A 15,749-nucleotide genomic window follows, 5' to 3' on the forward strand; every position below is an offset into this window, starting at 1 on the left:
CTATCTGCCATCCTTTTCTCCTGAGTGCTCACTCTGTGTAAAATCCCGTTTGAGGGTACAGAGGTAAATAAGATAGGGTTCCTTCCATCACAGAGTTTCCAGTTTAGTATCTGAGGTTCCTTATAGCTCTAGAGCTTTAAGCGTATGAGTATCCAGGCCTCAGTTTTCTCATCTGTAAAGTGGGCACTGTAATACCTTCCCTAATACTTTATCTACCTGGAGGAAATTCAGTAGGGGACACAGGCAAGCAAGACAGGGTATTGTAATGCTAAATTTCATGTGCAGCTTTTTTAAAAAGCTGTATGTGTGAGAGAATAATGGTTTCATATGCAAAATAAATAAATGAATAAGGATGAGAACCGGGCCCGTGACTTTATTGGCATAAGGAAGGCTTGGGTGAGGAAGCCTTTCCTGGTGTCGATTGGTATCTTCCCCAAGTCATAGGGAATTGCCCAGAGCTCTGAGGGATCAAGGGACTTACCCAGGGTCACACATAGGCCAGTGTGGGTCAGAAGAAGGATTTGAACACAAATCTTCTCAGCCTCGAGGTCAGCTGTTTATCTACTATGCCATGCTGGGTCTCATAAAAATAAATAATAAACAGATAAAGTACTTTTGTCCTTCTCACTTATGAGGCCCGTGTGCTGTCCAGGGATGGCTGGGGGCGTGGCCATGGGCGGAGGGGAGGGGAACAGAACATGTACGCAAAGAAACATAATGAGGAGGTGAAATGGAATTGAAGCCAATCGATCAGCAAGCATTTATTTAGTACCTACTGTATGCCAGGCACTGTGTTAGACTGTCAGGGTAGGAAGGCAAAAAAACTAGAAATAGTCCCTGCTCTGTCCTCAAAGAGTTCTACTCTGCTCCGAAGGAAGTATGTGCAACATTCCCTTCAACAGACATTTATTCAGTCAGTCAATCAATCAATCACTTATTCAATACCTACTATGTGCCAGGCGCTGAGCTGAACAAAAACAAAGATGAAGCAGTGCCTGCCTCCAGCTTCCATTCTCTCAGGAGAGGCAACATGTTTGCATTTGAATATACACAACATAAATACATAGATACAAGATAATTAGTGGGGAGCAGTGATTCACCCCCAGATCACCCAACTAGTTAATGAGTAGCAGAACCAGGACTAGAGACCGGGTGTTCTTGAGCCCCGATCTGTAGCTCTTTCTATTCTAAAAGAGGCATCAGATGGTGCAGTGGAGAGAGTCCTGGGCCCGGGGTCAGGAAGACTTAAGTTTGTATTCAGCCTCAGACACTCTCTAGCTTATGTGACTCTGGGCAAGTTACTTCAAAAAAAAAAACCACCCAACTCTGCTTGCCTCAGTTTCCTCATCTGTGAAATGGGGATAATAATAGCCCCTAGCCTCTCAGGGTAGTTGTGAAGCTCGAATGAGATAATAATTGTAAATCACTTTGCAAGCCTTAAAGCACTATGTATTATATGCTAAAGTGCCATATATAAAGTGCTGTTATTATTAGGGCAGCGACGTGGCACAGTGGATTGAGTGCTGGGCTTGGAGTCAGGAAGATTCCTTTTCCTGAGTTCAAATCTGGCCTTAGACACTTCCTAGCTATGTGCCCCTGGGCAAGTCACTTCCTCCTCTTTGCCTCAGTTTCCTCATCTGTAAAATGAGCTGGAGAACGAAATGGCAAACCACTCCAGTATCTTTGCCAAGAAAGCCCCAAATGGGGTCGTGAAGAGGCGGACATGATTGAAAATAACAACTATTATTATTAGTTATGAATTATTACATTAAATTATTTATCATCATTATCGTTTTAGACTACACAGCCAAATTGAGGAATTGAATTGACCCCATCCAGATGAGTGTGGCTATCCCTCGTCATCTGTTTGTGGTTCTATCAGCGGGTAAACTCACTGACCTTTAGAACCAGAAGGACCTCAGAGGTCATTTGGTCCAACCCCCTCATTTTATAGAAGAGCAAACTGAGGCCCTGAAAGGGGCAGAGATATTCCTTAGGTCACACGGTGAGTGATTAGTAGTTATTGGTGGCAAAAGTAATTATACCCTTTTGGGGCATTTTTATTTCCTTCCAAAACACCTTGACGGAGATAATATCCACATGTAGTCTTGAGGCTTCCCTGAAAGCTAGGGAGGACAGGGTGCCCATTTTACAGATGAGGAAATTGAGACTTTACAGGCAGATGCTCACCCAGTGAGTTAGTGACAGACTGGAAGCCGGGCCTCCTGGCTCCTGGTCTAGAGGCTTTGCAGCCAGACCCCAAATGGTGTAAAGCAGGATTGACATTGTGATATCCCAGGCTCTCTTTGTCAGGTTCATGCCAGCAGCGGCTGAGGAAGGGAGAGTTTAGCCGGCTGTTTGTATCCTGTTCACATTGGGTTAAATGCCTTGGATTCTCCTACCTGGGCATACGGCACCTTCGCTCGCCGCCTCTGAGATTAACCCCAGTTTCTGCCCTAGGTTCACAAGGCTGGCTTTGGAGAGTGAATCGAGACCCGATAAGGGCCCGGCACCGAGCGGTGAGCTTCCTCAAGAAAGCCTTCTCCAGGAAAAGGTAAGGGCCCCTCTGGTTTCTACTTGTCTGGAGTTGTCCTGGGCACCTTCAAATATCACTGTGCTTTAATGACCTTTTGATTGATTTGCTGGGAATCAGGAGCCCTGGCTGGGCCTGGATGCTCCACTGTTGTGCATCCTTGGGGGTCCTGGTTTCCCCTCCCTGGTCCTTAGTTTCAACACCTGTAAAAGCAGGTAGTTACACTGGCTGAGGCCTAAGGTAGCTTCCAATTCTGTGTCCTAAGGCCTTTTTCCAGCTCTTCTTTTCCAAGGTATTAGATCCCGTGAGTAATTAATTTTAAGGTCTTCAACATCTCTGACACCCTTTTTTTTTCTCCCTCTCTCTTTTGGGAATGGACTTGGGATTCTCTTGGTGTGGGGACCTCCCAGTAAGGAAAGTCTCTCTTCAGTGTAGAGTGATACCTCCTCTGGAACATCAGAGTTCTGTGGGGCGCTCAGTGGTCCAGTGACTTGTCTCAGGTCACAGAAGCATTATGTGTCAAAGGGGGGACCTGAATCCAGGCCTTCCTGACTCAAGAACTGGCATTTCTATTTTTTTTTTTAAGGCAGTTGGGGTTAAGTGACTTGCCCAGGGTCACGCGACTAGTGAGTGTCAAGTATTTGGTCTGAGGCCGGATTTGAACTCAGGTCCTCCTGACTTCAGGGCTGGTGCTCTGTGCACTAGCTGCCCCAATGTATATAGTACTTAATAAGTGCATGAAGACAGAGAGCTCTTGGTATCCCAGGGAACTTTCTTAAACTGAAGATGAGTTTCCACACTGGGAATTCCCCTTCTCCTTTAAAAATTTTTACATAAAAATATATAGCACGGGGATTCTGCCTCTTTTCCTAGGTTTCATAGCCAGAGACAAGGGCAAAGGACAGGTCTTGAACCCAGATCTTCTGTGCTGTAAGGCCAGCTCTCCATTCTACCATACCACCTTGCCTGTCATCTAGTCACTTAAACCTTTTAATGCCCAGGCAGCTCTTTGTAATTATAAACCTAGGGGGCAGCTAGGTGGTGCAGTGAATAGAGCTGTGGCCTTGGAGTCAGGAGGACCTGAGTTTAAATCCAGCCTTGGACATTTAACACACACTAGCTGTGTGACTCTGGGCAAGTCACTTAACCCCGATTGTCTCACCAAAAAGCAAAAAAAAAAAAAAAAAAAAGATTATAAATCAATAAGCAGCTACTTGCAATCTGGGGCAGCTAGCTGATAGAGTGAGTACAACACTGGGCCTATAGTCAGGAAGGCTCATCTCCCTTAGTTCAAATGTGGGCTCAGCTGTGTGACCCTGGGCAAGTCACTTCACCCTGTTGGCCTCAGTTTCCTCATCTGTAAAATGAACTACTGAAGGAAATGGCAAATCACTGCAGTATCTCTACCGAGAAAACCCCCAAATGGGGTCATGAAGAGTCAGACACGACTGAAAAATGACTAAACAGCAGCAGCTTGCAGTCTGATTTTACAGAGGGAGTGTGTCCAGAACCAGATTAAAATTTCACCAAAAAAGGACAATAATTCATAGCTAGTATTCCATTTCAAAACGAAATCGCTACAAAGCCCAGGAATCCTTACATTGAGCTAGCGGCCCCATTTCTATTTCTGGTCAGCCCTGCTGCCCTACACGAATGATATCATGGGGTCCTCCTCTCTGCCTAGAAAAGAAAAGAAAAATGGACAATTCAGGAGCCTAAGGGTCTCCCTGCTCCAGGAAGCCCTACTTTTCTCCCAGTGATGGTGTGTGGTCTGATAAGCAGCCTTGTTAGAGAAGGTCAGAGTCTGATCGGCAGACGCTTGGGCACCTGCTTCTCATGAAGAGTGAGGTCTGCCAGGGAGTTGGCAGGGTTGGCCTCTTCTTCGGGGGTGGGGCGAGCATGGAGGACCCTACAGTTGATATCCACCAGTAGTAGAATCCCTCTAGAATGGAATCTTCCTGAGGGCAGGGCCTGCTTCGTTTTCTGTCTTCTGTATGTCCAGAGTCTAGCCCGGAGTCTGACCCAGAGTAAGGGCTTGGTTTCTGCTTGTTGAAATAGTGCTGGGGTAGGGCCTTCAAGATCATCCGCTTGCCTCTGTGACATGAGATCCTTCCCTGATTTCTGGGCTTGTCTGCTGGGCTCCACGGTATCTTTGGACACCCCACCAGGCCTAATGTTTTCTTCAAAGCCCTTTCCTAAAAGAAACTGTTGGCACGACCGTCTTGTGGCCAACTTCTTCAGAGATTTCAATGTCATAATGGGTCTTTATTGCAGACTGAAGCCCCACCTGTAAAAAAAAAAGCAACCCCACAGAGAAAGGTGAACAGACCATGATATGCTGTCTTTTTACCTTTTCTGAATGAGTTTGGTCATTTTGTAAATTTTCTGCTCTGTCGCTTTGAATAGTTATCAGACCAGACAATATCATAGAGAGGAGATCTGAATATACCCCAAATTGTATTCTATTTAAGAAAGCCCTCCCTTTAAATACCAGGAGACTTCATCCACCTGCTCCTTTTAAGCCATTTAAATTAGCTGCACTAGCCTGTTTTGTTTTTTGAGTTCTTCAATATTGAGTTTTCTTTCTTTCTTCTTTTTTTCCTCCCAGAAAAGAGAAGGGCCCATTTTGCTCAGAACTGATTTGAACGGAGCATCTGCTGGGAGAAACCAGTGGAAACCTGTGAAGCCGTATGAGAAAACCAGACAGACTGAACGGAAGTCGAGCTCCGGCAACGAGACAGACGGCTCTCTCTTCCCGAAAGAGGATTTCACCGCGGCGCCCTGCCGGCTTGAAGCCCAGTCACCACCCACCATGGCTGAAGACGATGGGGACTTTCAGACCGTCTGGGCAACTGTGTTTCAATCCAATGTGATGAGGTACCCCATGGCTGACCGTCCCTTCCTGACATCCGCCAGTGACTCAGCCAGAAAATTCGGCGAGTCACCTAGCCTAGGAGCAGAGAAAACATCTTGGATAGGGAAGGGGTCAGGGGACAAGGTGAATGTCAGAACTGAGAATTCAAAGTGGGCTGAGAAACTCAGTGCAGAGAAACACTGGAGTAGCATCTTGCCGGATGAAGAGAAAAGCCCAATTAATGCCGCTCTGTTGGAAAAACATCCTGGGGGCGAGAGAGGGAATGTCTCCTCTGCAAAGCAAATGGGAAATAGTCTCTTGCACCAAAGAATTGAGCCAAGATATGATGTTGTGCACATGACTGGCGAAAGGATCCTCAGTGAGGCTGTGGTGATTGCCCCCGAGGAACAGGCCATGACGCTTAGAACTAACAAGCAGTGGTCCTCTCAGAAGCAGGGCTCTCGGAGTGAGGGTCTGAACATGAAGCAGCAGGGTAGGCCGGACGTGAAAACAGGACCCTCCCAAGCCTCTAGTTTGGTTGAGGAAGCCCGAGAGAGGCTGGAAACAGCTACCCCTAAGTCTGAATTTCACGAACCCAAGGATGTGTTGGGTGGGAGCTCGCTGCCGCCCAACAAAATAGTGGAGAAGCCCTATTTGGTAAACCAGGACAAGGGCCCTGGGATCTCGGGCAATGAAAAGGCTTCTAGGTTGTTCTCCCGGCAGATTGCCAAGGAAAAGGAAAGTCTGACTCATGTTTCTGAGACGGTGGTGGTCAGAGCAGCCCGTGTAGATCCCTATAATGTACATCCAGGGCTCAGTTCAGTGGAAATGAACAGGCTTGGCTCTCAAAGTCTAGTTGAAGGAAGGAGCCAGTTTCATGATTATTTAGATAACTCACATCCCAGGGCCACGGCTAAAGAAGAATCCTTTGACCTCAGATCAAGAAAACACTTAGGTTCAAGGTCCATGAGGAAAGAACCTTTGGTAATGGGTGAAGAAAGCAAATGGAGCCAGTCCCTGTCCCCAGAGCCAGAAGCCAAAGTCAGGAAGTCGGGTAGCATGGATCTGAGAGTTGGAGAAAGATGGCGCCGAAGGACCTTGCCTCACGATGTGAAATTTGACGAATTCGTCTCATTTGCCCCAGAACCAGCCAAGAGGCTTGGGAGACGAGTTGATTCTGTGTCCTCCAGTGACACCTACTTTGAAAAGAGTTGGCAGACCCCAGACAGGCCAGATTCTAAAGAGTCAAGTCGGAGTGTTCTGCAGGATGCCAAGGAGGCGGTCCCCAAGCCTGAGTCACCTCGGGAGCCCAGGGAGACCTATTTTGCTGTGACATACCAGATCCCTGTGGATAAAAGAGAATATAACGTGGACAGTTCTGTTTATGGAAACAGGAAGGCCTCTTCACCAGACAAAGATGAGCCAGTCAGTGTCCATAATTCTAGAAAACTCAACTTTTTGTCTGAATCATCCCCAAACTCTAGGTTAGCTCCTTCATACCCCAGAGACCCATCGGAAAACTTTGATCAGAAAAACTGGCAGGCCAAAGAGAGGGAAGAGGAAAACCTCAGTTTTTCTAAGAGCCTAAGGCCCAGTGACCAGCCAGTGCTGCCTGGGGAGAGAAGGATGAGGCATGCTGATGGCAGAGTGATAGATGTGGATGCTTTATTGGTTAACCAAAGGTTGGGAAATGCCAGCATCCCTAGTGATCCCAAAGAGGATGGAGGCAAGAGGTCTTCCAGAGCTTCTGAGCATTTTGTATGTTCATCAAAGAACAGTGACCTCCCAACAAGAAGGAAGCAGGGCGAGGCCCATGAATCACTCAGGGCCAAAGCTGAGGATGGTTACAGGTCCAGTATCCTAGACATAGATGCCCTCATGGCTGAATACAAAGAAGAATCCGTGAAAGGCAGTGATCCCAGGGACCAGAAGGAGGAGAGAGTACCTGCTAGCCATGGCGGGTTTCAGAGGGAGAGGCCAGGCACCAGGAGTTCTCCAGATCACCTTTCCCAGAGGTATGACTGGAGGGGTCAGAAGGCGCCCCAGGATCATATGGGTTTCAGGAAGTCGGTGAATCTCCCTGGGCCACAACGCCACAGGCCCGAGGAATCCAGCTCCATGATGCACTCTGGACCTGAAATAAGCAAGGAGAAGACCAAGTGCCCCGCTCACGAACCAAGCAGACAGAAAGCTCCCAGCACCAAATTCACCCCTCTGCTCTGGGGCATGCCCCAATCTGAACTTTCTGAACAATACCCGGATTCACCTTCTGACGCCGGGAAGAAAAGACCAGCTGAGGATGAGAAAAAAGATGTGGCGTCTGCTCACCGGCCACAGAACACTGAATGCTGGAGTTACAGAGCTGAGGCAAACACCCCTTTACTTGATATTAAAAACACGGAGGTAAACGTGCATCCCAAGACTTCCCCTACTGCTCATGATGCGACCTTATTTGAGGATGAAGTCTGGGCTCCCCGAAACTCTGTGGGGAAAAGGGAGAAAGCGGGCTCTCTGCACGGGAGAACTAAAGTCAGGAGGGGAGGCTATGATTCGGACTTTGGAAATATCAAGCGTACTTATTCAGAAAAGACAGCCCCTGCTTCAGTTCGAGAGAATCTGTCCCTCATGCAGGAGGCCCGAGAAAGAAGAAGAGAGTCATTAAAAGCCCAGAAGAGTTTTGAGAGCACAGTGGTCTGCAGGGAATTCCCACTCTGGGAAACGAAATCCAGTGAGGATAATAAGGTATTTATTTACTGAAATTCATTTCTGTTCAGCACACCTCCCATATTCCCAGCCCCAGGTTAGGAGACCAAAAAGAAAAAGTACAAACATATACTTAATGAGGAATCACAAGGGCCAAATTATAAGGTCAAAGACAAGTGGAAAGAGCCCCCAGTTTGTAGGCAGCCTCTGTAGGGGTCTGCTCCTGGCTCTGCATTGATTTATGAGGCTTCCTTTCCTCTCCTGTAAAAGGATAAAGTTGGGCCAGGTGGTTTCTAGGGGTCCCTCCGGGGCTCCAGCGTTCTGTGCTTTGTGACCTAACAGATACTTCTCCTCCTTGATTCTGTGACTCTTGAGTGAGACCATGATACCTGGGCCCAGTTGGGTTCGTTTTCTTTCCTCCTCTCAACTTTCCAGTTTCTCTCCATTCTTCCCAGTTACTCGTCCTCATGAACATGGAGCCATGTTCAACTCTTCCTTCTCACTCACTTCCATTGGGGTGCCACGTAAGAAAGTACTGGGTTTCTAGTCAAAGGACTTAGCTCTCTCATTTTTTACTGCCTGTGTTACTTTGGGCACAAATGTTTTCCTGGGCCTCAGTTTCCTCATCTGTGAAACGTTGGGGTTTGGACGAGGGGGACTCGAAGGTCCTTTCCAACTCTAAATCTGTGATCCTAGGTGTATACACTGGTCAATTAAAAATTCAATTCATGGGGGCAGCTAGGTGGCGCAGTGGATAGAGCACCAGCCCTGAAGTCAGGAGGACCTGAGTTCAAATCTGGCCTCAGACACATAACACTCACTAGCTGTGTGACTCTGGGCAAGTCGCTTAACCCCAATTGCCTCACTAAAAAAAAAAAAAAAAATCACAGGGGGAGACAAACGTTTATGAAGGTGCTAGGCACCTCTATAAATGATATCTCATTTGATTTTTTATAACAATTTGATTTTTTATAACAATCCTAAGAGGTAGATGCTATTATCACCACATTTACAAGTGGGAAAACTGAGGCAGGCAGAAATGAAGTGACTCAAGGTGTAGCTCAGAGGCCTATTTACTGGGCCACCCTAGCTTAGCCTAGTCTAGGTGGCACATTTCAATTCAACAAGACTCTTATTAAGTACCTACTGTGTGTTAGGCAGGTATAGTCTAATAAACAAGAGTGCTGGCTTTGGAATCAGGAAGGCCCAGATTCAAGTCCTACCCAACATACTTAGCACCCTCTTGATGCCTTAGACAACTCATTAAGACTCAATTACCGAAAGATTGCCAGTGTGCGTTTATGAAGGGAACTTCCACGCTCAGGGTTCCCTACCCTGATGAAAGCATTGGTTGGAACAAAAAAATGCATTAAACATTTGTCTCTGTCCTCAAGCAGTTTATATTGTCCTGGAGAACTACACCCTAAGTGAGGCTTGTGGGACAGTGGGAAGAATTTGGGTTTAAACTCCATCTCTGATACTTCCTTCTAGTGTAGACCAGCCTGGCTAGAGAACACAGCTGACCACGGTAACAGGCCGTCTGTGACCCCATGATTTCTGCTCTGTTTTCAGTCGTCCAGCCCTGTTTTTCCTGTCCTCTCTGCCTACAAGATTGCTATTCCGGGAGCAGTGGGGAGAGGGCTTCTGGGAGAATGCCGATGGAAATGTGACATTTAATCCTTCCCCCACTGGAGCGGCAATGCTGCTGCTGAGAAGGGCCCAGGAGAATGGCAGTGTTGTAGCAGAGGGTGCCCTGGCCACAGGCCCGGAGAGCTGCTCTGCCCTCCGGTTCTGGGCCCCATTCACGGGTGCTGGAGTTTCTGCTCCTGCCTCCCTGGCCCCAAACTTGGGTTTTCAGCAGAAAGGCTGTTCCCTTCTGTGTATCTGAGAAGCCCTTAGACCGCCCCGAGCTGACCCTTTTCATGCAGCGCATGTTCTCAGCTCCTGGGCCTAAGAATCAGGTGTAGAGTCATTTGGCAGAAGGCTGGGGTGCTTTGGTGACACCTGATTTAATCAACCACTAATGTCCTTTATCTCTCCCAAAACACAGATGCCAAATCACTTTTATTAAAATTTTTAATTTTGAAAATACATAGATTTTTATTAAAAATATTTTTAAGAAAATAAAAATTTATTTAAAATAACAAACTTTAATTTTAAAAATTGCTTAAAAATAAAATAAAATTTTATTTAAAATAAAATAAAACTATATTTAAAAATAATTTTTATTTAAAAATAAATTTGTATTTAAAATAAGTTTTTCTTTAAAAATAGTTTTGTTAAAATAATTTTTATTTAAAAATAACAAATTTTAAATTAAAAAATAAAATAAAAATTTTTATTTAAGAATAAGATTTTTATTTAAAAATTTTTAATTAACAAAAATTTAAAACAAAAAAATTAAACAAATATTTAATTTTAAATCATATTTTTATTAAAAATAGAATATTTATTTAAAACTAATTTAAAAAATCTAAATAAAATAATATTTTTATTTGACATTTTTAAAACAAATTTTGTCATTGTCTTTTTTTTTTTTTAACATCCTGGTCATTTCCAGAGATACCCCCCCGCTCCCCCCCACACCCAGCCCAATGAATTGTCTTTATAACAAAGAAAATCAGTTAAGAAAAGCTAATGGACCATGAAGTGTGTGTGTGTGTGTGTGTGTGTGTGTGTGTGTGTGTGTGTGTTTATATGTTCTCAGTGGGACTCTCTATTGCTTGCTTCTGCTCCCTTCCTTTCCTTCCTTTCACTTTCCTCATCCTTGTTATTTCTTGAGAACTGGAAAGCCCACAACCCATTCATTCTAGAACACTTGAACCTCAGTTTCCTCGTCTGTAAAATGGAGGGGATTGGACTCAGTGCTCTCAAATAGCTCTAAGCCTCTTTTCCTAGATGTGATTCTATGACTGCTTCCAAACACCTGTTCACATTGCTAGTTTAGTCGTTTTTTTCAGTCGTGCCCAACTCTTCATGACCTCCCTTTGGGGTTTTCTTGGCAGGGATACTGGAGTGGTTTGCCATTTCCTTCTGAAGCTCATTTTACAGATGAGGAAACTGAGGCAAACAGGGCTAAGTGACTTGCCTAGGATCATACCACTAAGAAGTGTCTGAGGCTGGGTTTGAACTCAGGTCTCCCTGACTCTATCCACTACACCACCTGGCTGCCCCACTTGTTCACATGTGCCTGAGTAAATACGGGAGAGTGGGTAGCAAATAGCGGGACCCTTAATTCTGAAAAGCCCCATCCTTTTTTTGTCTGAGGATACTGCTTTGAAGTCCATCTCCCAAGGCACACTACCACATGTTCCTTAACCGGAGAGTTTCGCTGACTCGTCCAAGGTCACACGACTAGTCTGGGTCAGGGGTGAGACTCAGAACCAGGTTTTCCAGATGCCGAGGCTAGCTGTCTACCCACTGTACCACACTGCCTGTCACAAAGCCCTCTAGCTGATGGTGAAAGCAGGGTCACTTCTCTTCCTGTAAAAATAGAATTACAGGATTTCGAGACCTCAGTGTCCAGTGCTCTCCTTTTAAGAAGGGAGGGAGCTGAGGCTCAGGGAGGGTAGGGTGACTGCCCCCAAGCCTGGAATGCTTCCTCTGTCTCTGGCTTCCTTCAAGTCTCTGTGGAAAATCTCACCTTCTACAGGAAGCCTTTCCCAACTCCCCTTTATTCCTGTACCTTCCCTCTATGAATTATCCCCATCGTATTCTGTCTCCGTCTCATTTGTACAAATTTGTTTGCGTGTCGTCTGCCCTATTAAATTGTGAGCTTTTGGAGGGCAGGGGCTGTCTTTCACTTTTCTTTGTAGCCCCAGAGCTTAGCACAATGCCTGGCTCATGGTAGGTGCTTAATAAATGCTTGTTGACTTATTTGTAGCCCCAGAGCTTAGCAGAATGCCTGACTCTTGGTAAATGCATAGTAATTGTTTATTGGCTGATACAGCTCACAAGTAACGAAGGCAGGATTTGTACTCAGGTCCTCATTACATTATCCTCTGCTGCCTCAGTCGCTCTTCCTCTGTGTCTGCTGTGCCCAGCCCTGTTGTGGATGGTATGGTGGTCCCAGGAGATAGCTGACCTAGAGCTCTGCCCTCAAGGAGCTTACCCTCTTATTGGGGAATTGAGATTCACCCAGCAGTGGAACCCTTAGGCAACAGCTGTGTCCCATTGGCTGTAAAGGCAGCTGGATCATTGGTGTTTTGTGTTTGATTAATTGGACTGAATTGACCCATACCCATTGACTATTTAACTAGGAATTCCTGTAGCCTGTATGTGTGTTGTCCCAATGAATGCCAAAAAAAAAAAAAAAAATCCAAATGAAACCTAAAGAAAATTCCTCTGTTCCATAGTAATAGTTTTTATTTCTTAGCTTAGCACAGTGCCTGGCACACAGTAGATACTTGGTAACTATTTGTTGATTGATTGCTTGATTGATTGACTGTTGCACTGGGAGGTTTGCAAAGTATTTTTCTCACAAAGACCCTGTGAGGCTAGGTATTTCAAGAATTATTGCCCTCTATTGACAGAAGAAGAAACTGAGGTTCTGACAGGTACAGTGACCTACCCAAAGTCACACAGCTAGTATTAAAACTAGGATTTGAACCCAAGTCTATTGCCTCGAAAGTCCATCACACTTTTCATTACATCAATCTGCGTTCTCTCTTTTGCTACTCAGGTGCCTCAGGACACTGAAAAAGAGAGGGTCAGACCCGCTGACAATAAATCCCCCCTGAGAGGTTTCACTCCTACGCCTGTCCCCAGGAGAAGTCACAGCTTCTGCAAAGACAGGAAGATTGAGCCTTTCATGGTAAGTTTTTGTTTGCCTAGAGCCAGCTGTTCTGCCCGTTTCCTCCGCAGGGTGGTAGGAATGCTGGTGCGGGAACATTTAATTACAGTGATATGGTTGCGAATTGTACTTCCCTCTGTTCTTGGGGTGATCTTTTGGGCCCGTGGGGGCGTGGTTGTGTTCTGTTTTTGTTTTGTTTTTGCATTGATGTGAAGTGAAAGGAGTGGAGGTGTGCTCTGGGTTTCACGTCCTGTGCCTTGATGTCCCATTGCAGAAGTAAGCCTCACTTCTACGTGGCTCACTTTTTGTTTTTAACTCGGGAGCGATGAGTCAAAATGAGTCGACGAAATAGGAAATCCAAGATTGAATGAAACTTTGTGGGTCGTTGGACAGCTCAACATTTAATTTTGCGTCCTTTCTGGTGGCTAGATTTACCTGCACTGTATGTTTTTTTTTTATATATATATAAATGGGTATTATGTTTTCTAAAGGTCTTTCATGAATCTGTTGAATGAGGGTTTCCTTACTGATATTATCATGGTTGTTGAACAGTGCTTGCATTCTTGGCATATAGGTCCTCCCTGATCATGAATCATTTTGTCTGGGTCTGTATTGTTCTCCTGCATTTTCTGGTGTTTTATTTAACGTGTTTACATTGATCTTCGAATGCCGTCAGCCCGCAGTTGGCCCGTCTGGGTGGTTTTCTTTTCCCCTTAGGGAAAGTGGTTATTGTTATTAGTTGTGTGTGTCAGGAGGCTAGCACTGCAGACTGTCTATATGTATGTACGGTCAACCTGTATCTTCTGCTGGGTGCCTTCTGCCCCGTGGAATCATGGGCAGTGGAACGGAAGCCAGGAGAAGTAAGCTCCCTGAGGATCGCTTAGTGTTTGTCATTGCATCTCTCGCACTTAGCCCAGTGTCTGGCATGTAGTAGAGGCTTAATAGATGCTTGATTGATTTTTGTTTGCTTATATGAGTGTGTGTTGGTATACTTTATGGAATGTAAGCTCCCTAAGGACAGGGACTGTTTAGTGTTTGCATTCTCATTTCCCAGCACCATGCCTGGTACACAGTAGGCACTTAATAAATGCTTGTTGATTTATATTTGCTTATATAGGTATGTGTTGGTATACTTCATGGAATGTAAGCTCCCTGAGGACAGGGATTGTTTAAATGTGTTTGTATCCTTGTCTCCCAGCACAGTGCCTGGTACACAGTAGGCACTTAATAAATGCTTGATTTGTATTTGCTTATATAGGTATGTGTTGGTATACTTCATGGAATGTAAGTTCTCTGAGGACAGGGACTGTTTAAAAGTGTTTGCATCCTTGTTTCCTAGCACTGTGCCTGGTACACAGTAGGGGCTTAATAAATGCTTGTTTATTGGTTGACAAAGAGGATCAAGTTTGGCTGGACTTGACCCTCGATTTTATTTTTATTCCTTCCCGTGTGGGGAGCTTGGGTCTATGTTGAAAGCCCACCAGAATGGTGCTCCTTGGTGGACCTTTTTTCTCCAGAAATCATCTTAGGATTCTTTGGTTTCCCAGGCAGAGCTTTATGAAGCTAACATAAGTCCCAGCCCAGCTCTGTTCCTGACGTGTGTCCAGGCTGTCTCCTGAGGCCCAGAGTCATGAAAATCCAGCCCAAAAAGCCAGTTTGAGCCTACCCATTATTAGCAGAAGTCTGGTGTACAGAACAACCAGATACATAAGTTGCAAGGGAATGTAGAGATTGTCTCATCCAACCCATTTTACAGAAGAGGAAACTGAGGCCCAGGGAGGTGAAGTGAGACATTCTCACAGGTCAGACCACGGCACTCCCTTCCTTTCTCAGGAAGCTTCAGTAACTCCCAGTTACCTCTAGGAAAAGGATTTTAATCTGGGGGCCACAGACCCTAATTTCCTTTATAATCCTAAGTATTTTATTTTATGCATTTAGAAACATTCTTCTGAAAAGTGGGCCATAGGCTGCGTGAGACTGCAAAAGGTAGCCTTGACACACACACAAAGGATTCATAACTCCTGCTCTAGGATGAAAGACAAGTGTTTCTGGGTGGCATTTAGAGACTGTCGCTGTGAACTCTCCTGCTGATCCCTTACTCTGGTCAGACTCCATCTGGAGTATTGTGTTCCATCTTGGGCACCACATTTTAGGAAACTGCCCAGATGGACCCCAAAAGGACTGGGACCGGCCCATCAGTAACCATTTAAGGTCCTACTATATGCCAGCTGCTGGGAATTCCAAAGATCCAAATGAAACCGTTCCTGCCCTCCAGGAGCCTACATTCGCTTGGGAGGAACACCACATACACTCTGCAATCATGGCACAGCCCAGTAGATTGTAAGCTCCTGGAGGGCAGGGACTGCCTCATTTTTATCTTTGTATGTGCCTGGCACAGTGCCTGGCACACAGAGGGTGTTTAATCAATGCTGATCGGATTGGATTGAATTAGAAGGAAGAGTTGGGCGTCCTGGATTGGGAGGGACTTATTAGCTCTATTCAGATGGTTCAAAGGCTAGTTATGGACCCTGGTGTAGACATTCCGCTTAACCCCAGAGGGCAGAGCCAGAGATGAAGGAGAAGCCGGGTTGAGGTCGACAGAAGGACGCAGTTTCTAACAATGAGGGCTGTTAAAACCCTGGAGGGAGCTGTCCCTTAGAGCCAGCATTTCCCCATCGTTGGAGGCTGGGTGACCGCTACTCAGGAATGCCCATCACCCCTCCTGTCTTCTCTAAGAATCTGTGACTCAGGTAGTTATTGTCCAGAGGAGGCTGAGCTAGAAGGGACCTTAGAGGTCACGTATTCTAATCCCTTCATTTTACAGATGAGGAAACTGAGGCTCAGAGTTTAAGTGACTTACCCAAGGT

The 15,749-nt window shown here is 45.6% G+C and overlaps 1 protein-coding gene across 4 annotated transcripts in view; it reads left to right on the forward strand.

Annotated features, from left to right (window-relative positions):
- Positions 1 to 15,749, forward strand: part of KIAA1671 (KIAA1671 ortholog) — a 216,086-nt gene that overhangs the window by 75,151 nt on the left and 125,186 nt on the right. For all 4 annotated transcript variants that reach the window (XM_027863318.1, XM_027863302.1, XM_027863308.1 and 1 more), the window contains 3 exons: positions 2,461 to 2,554; positions 5,142 to 8,129; positions 12,772 to 12,903. In XM_027863318.1, the coding sequence (XP_027719119.1) occupies positions 2,461 to 2,554; positions 5,142 to 8,129; positions 12,772 to 12,903 (3,214 nt within the window). The remainder of the gene's footprint in view (positions 1 to 2,460; positions 2,555 to 5,141; positions 8,130 to 12,771; positions 12,904 to 15,749) is intronic.

The sequence above is a fragment of the Vombatus ursinus genome, unplaced genomic scaffold (assembly GCF_900497805.2).
Source record: "Vombatus ursinus unplaced genomic scaffold, bare-nosed wombat genome assembly UNPS02001287.1, whole genome shotgun sequence".
Taxonomy (NCBI): Eukaryota; Metazoa; Chordata; class Mammalia; order Diprotodontia; family Vombatidae; genus Vombatus; species Vombatus ursinus.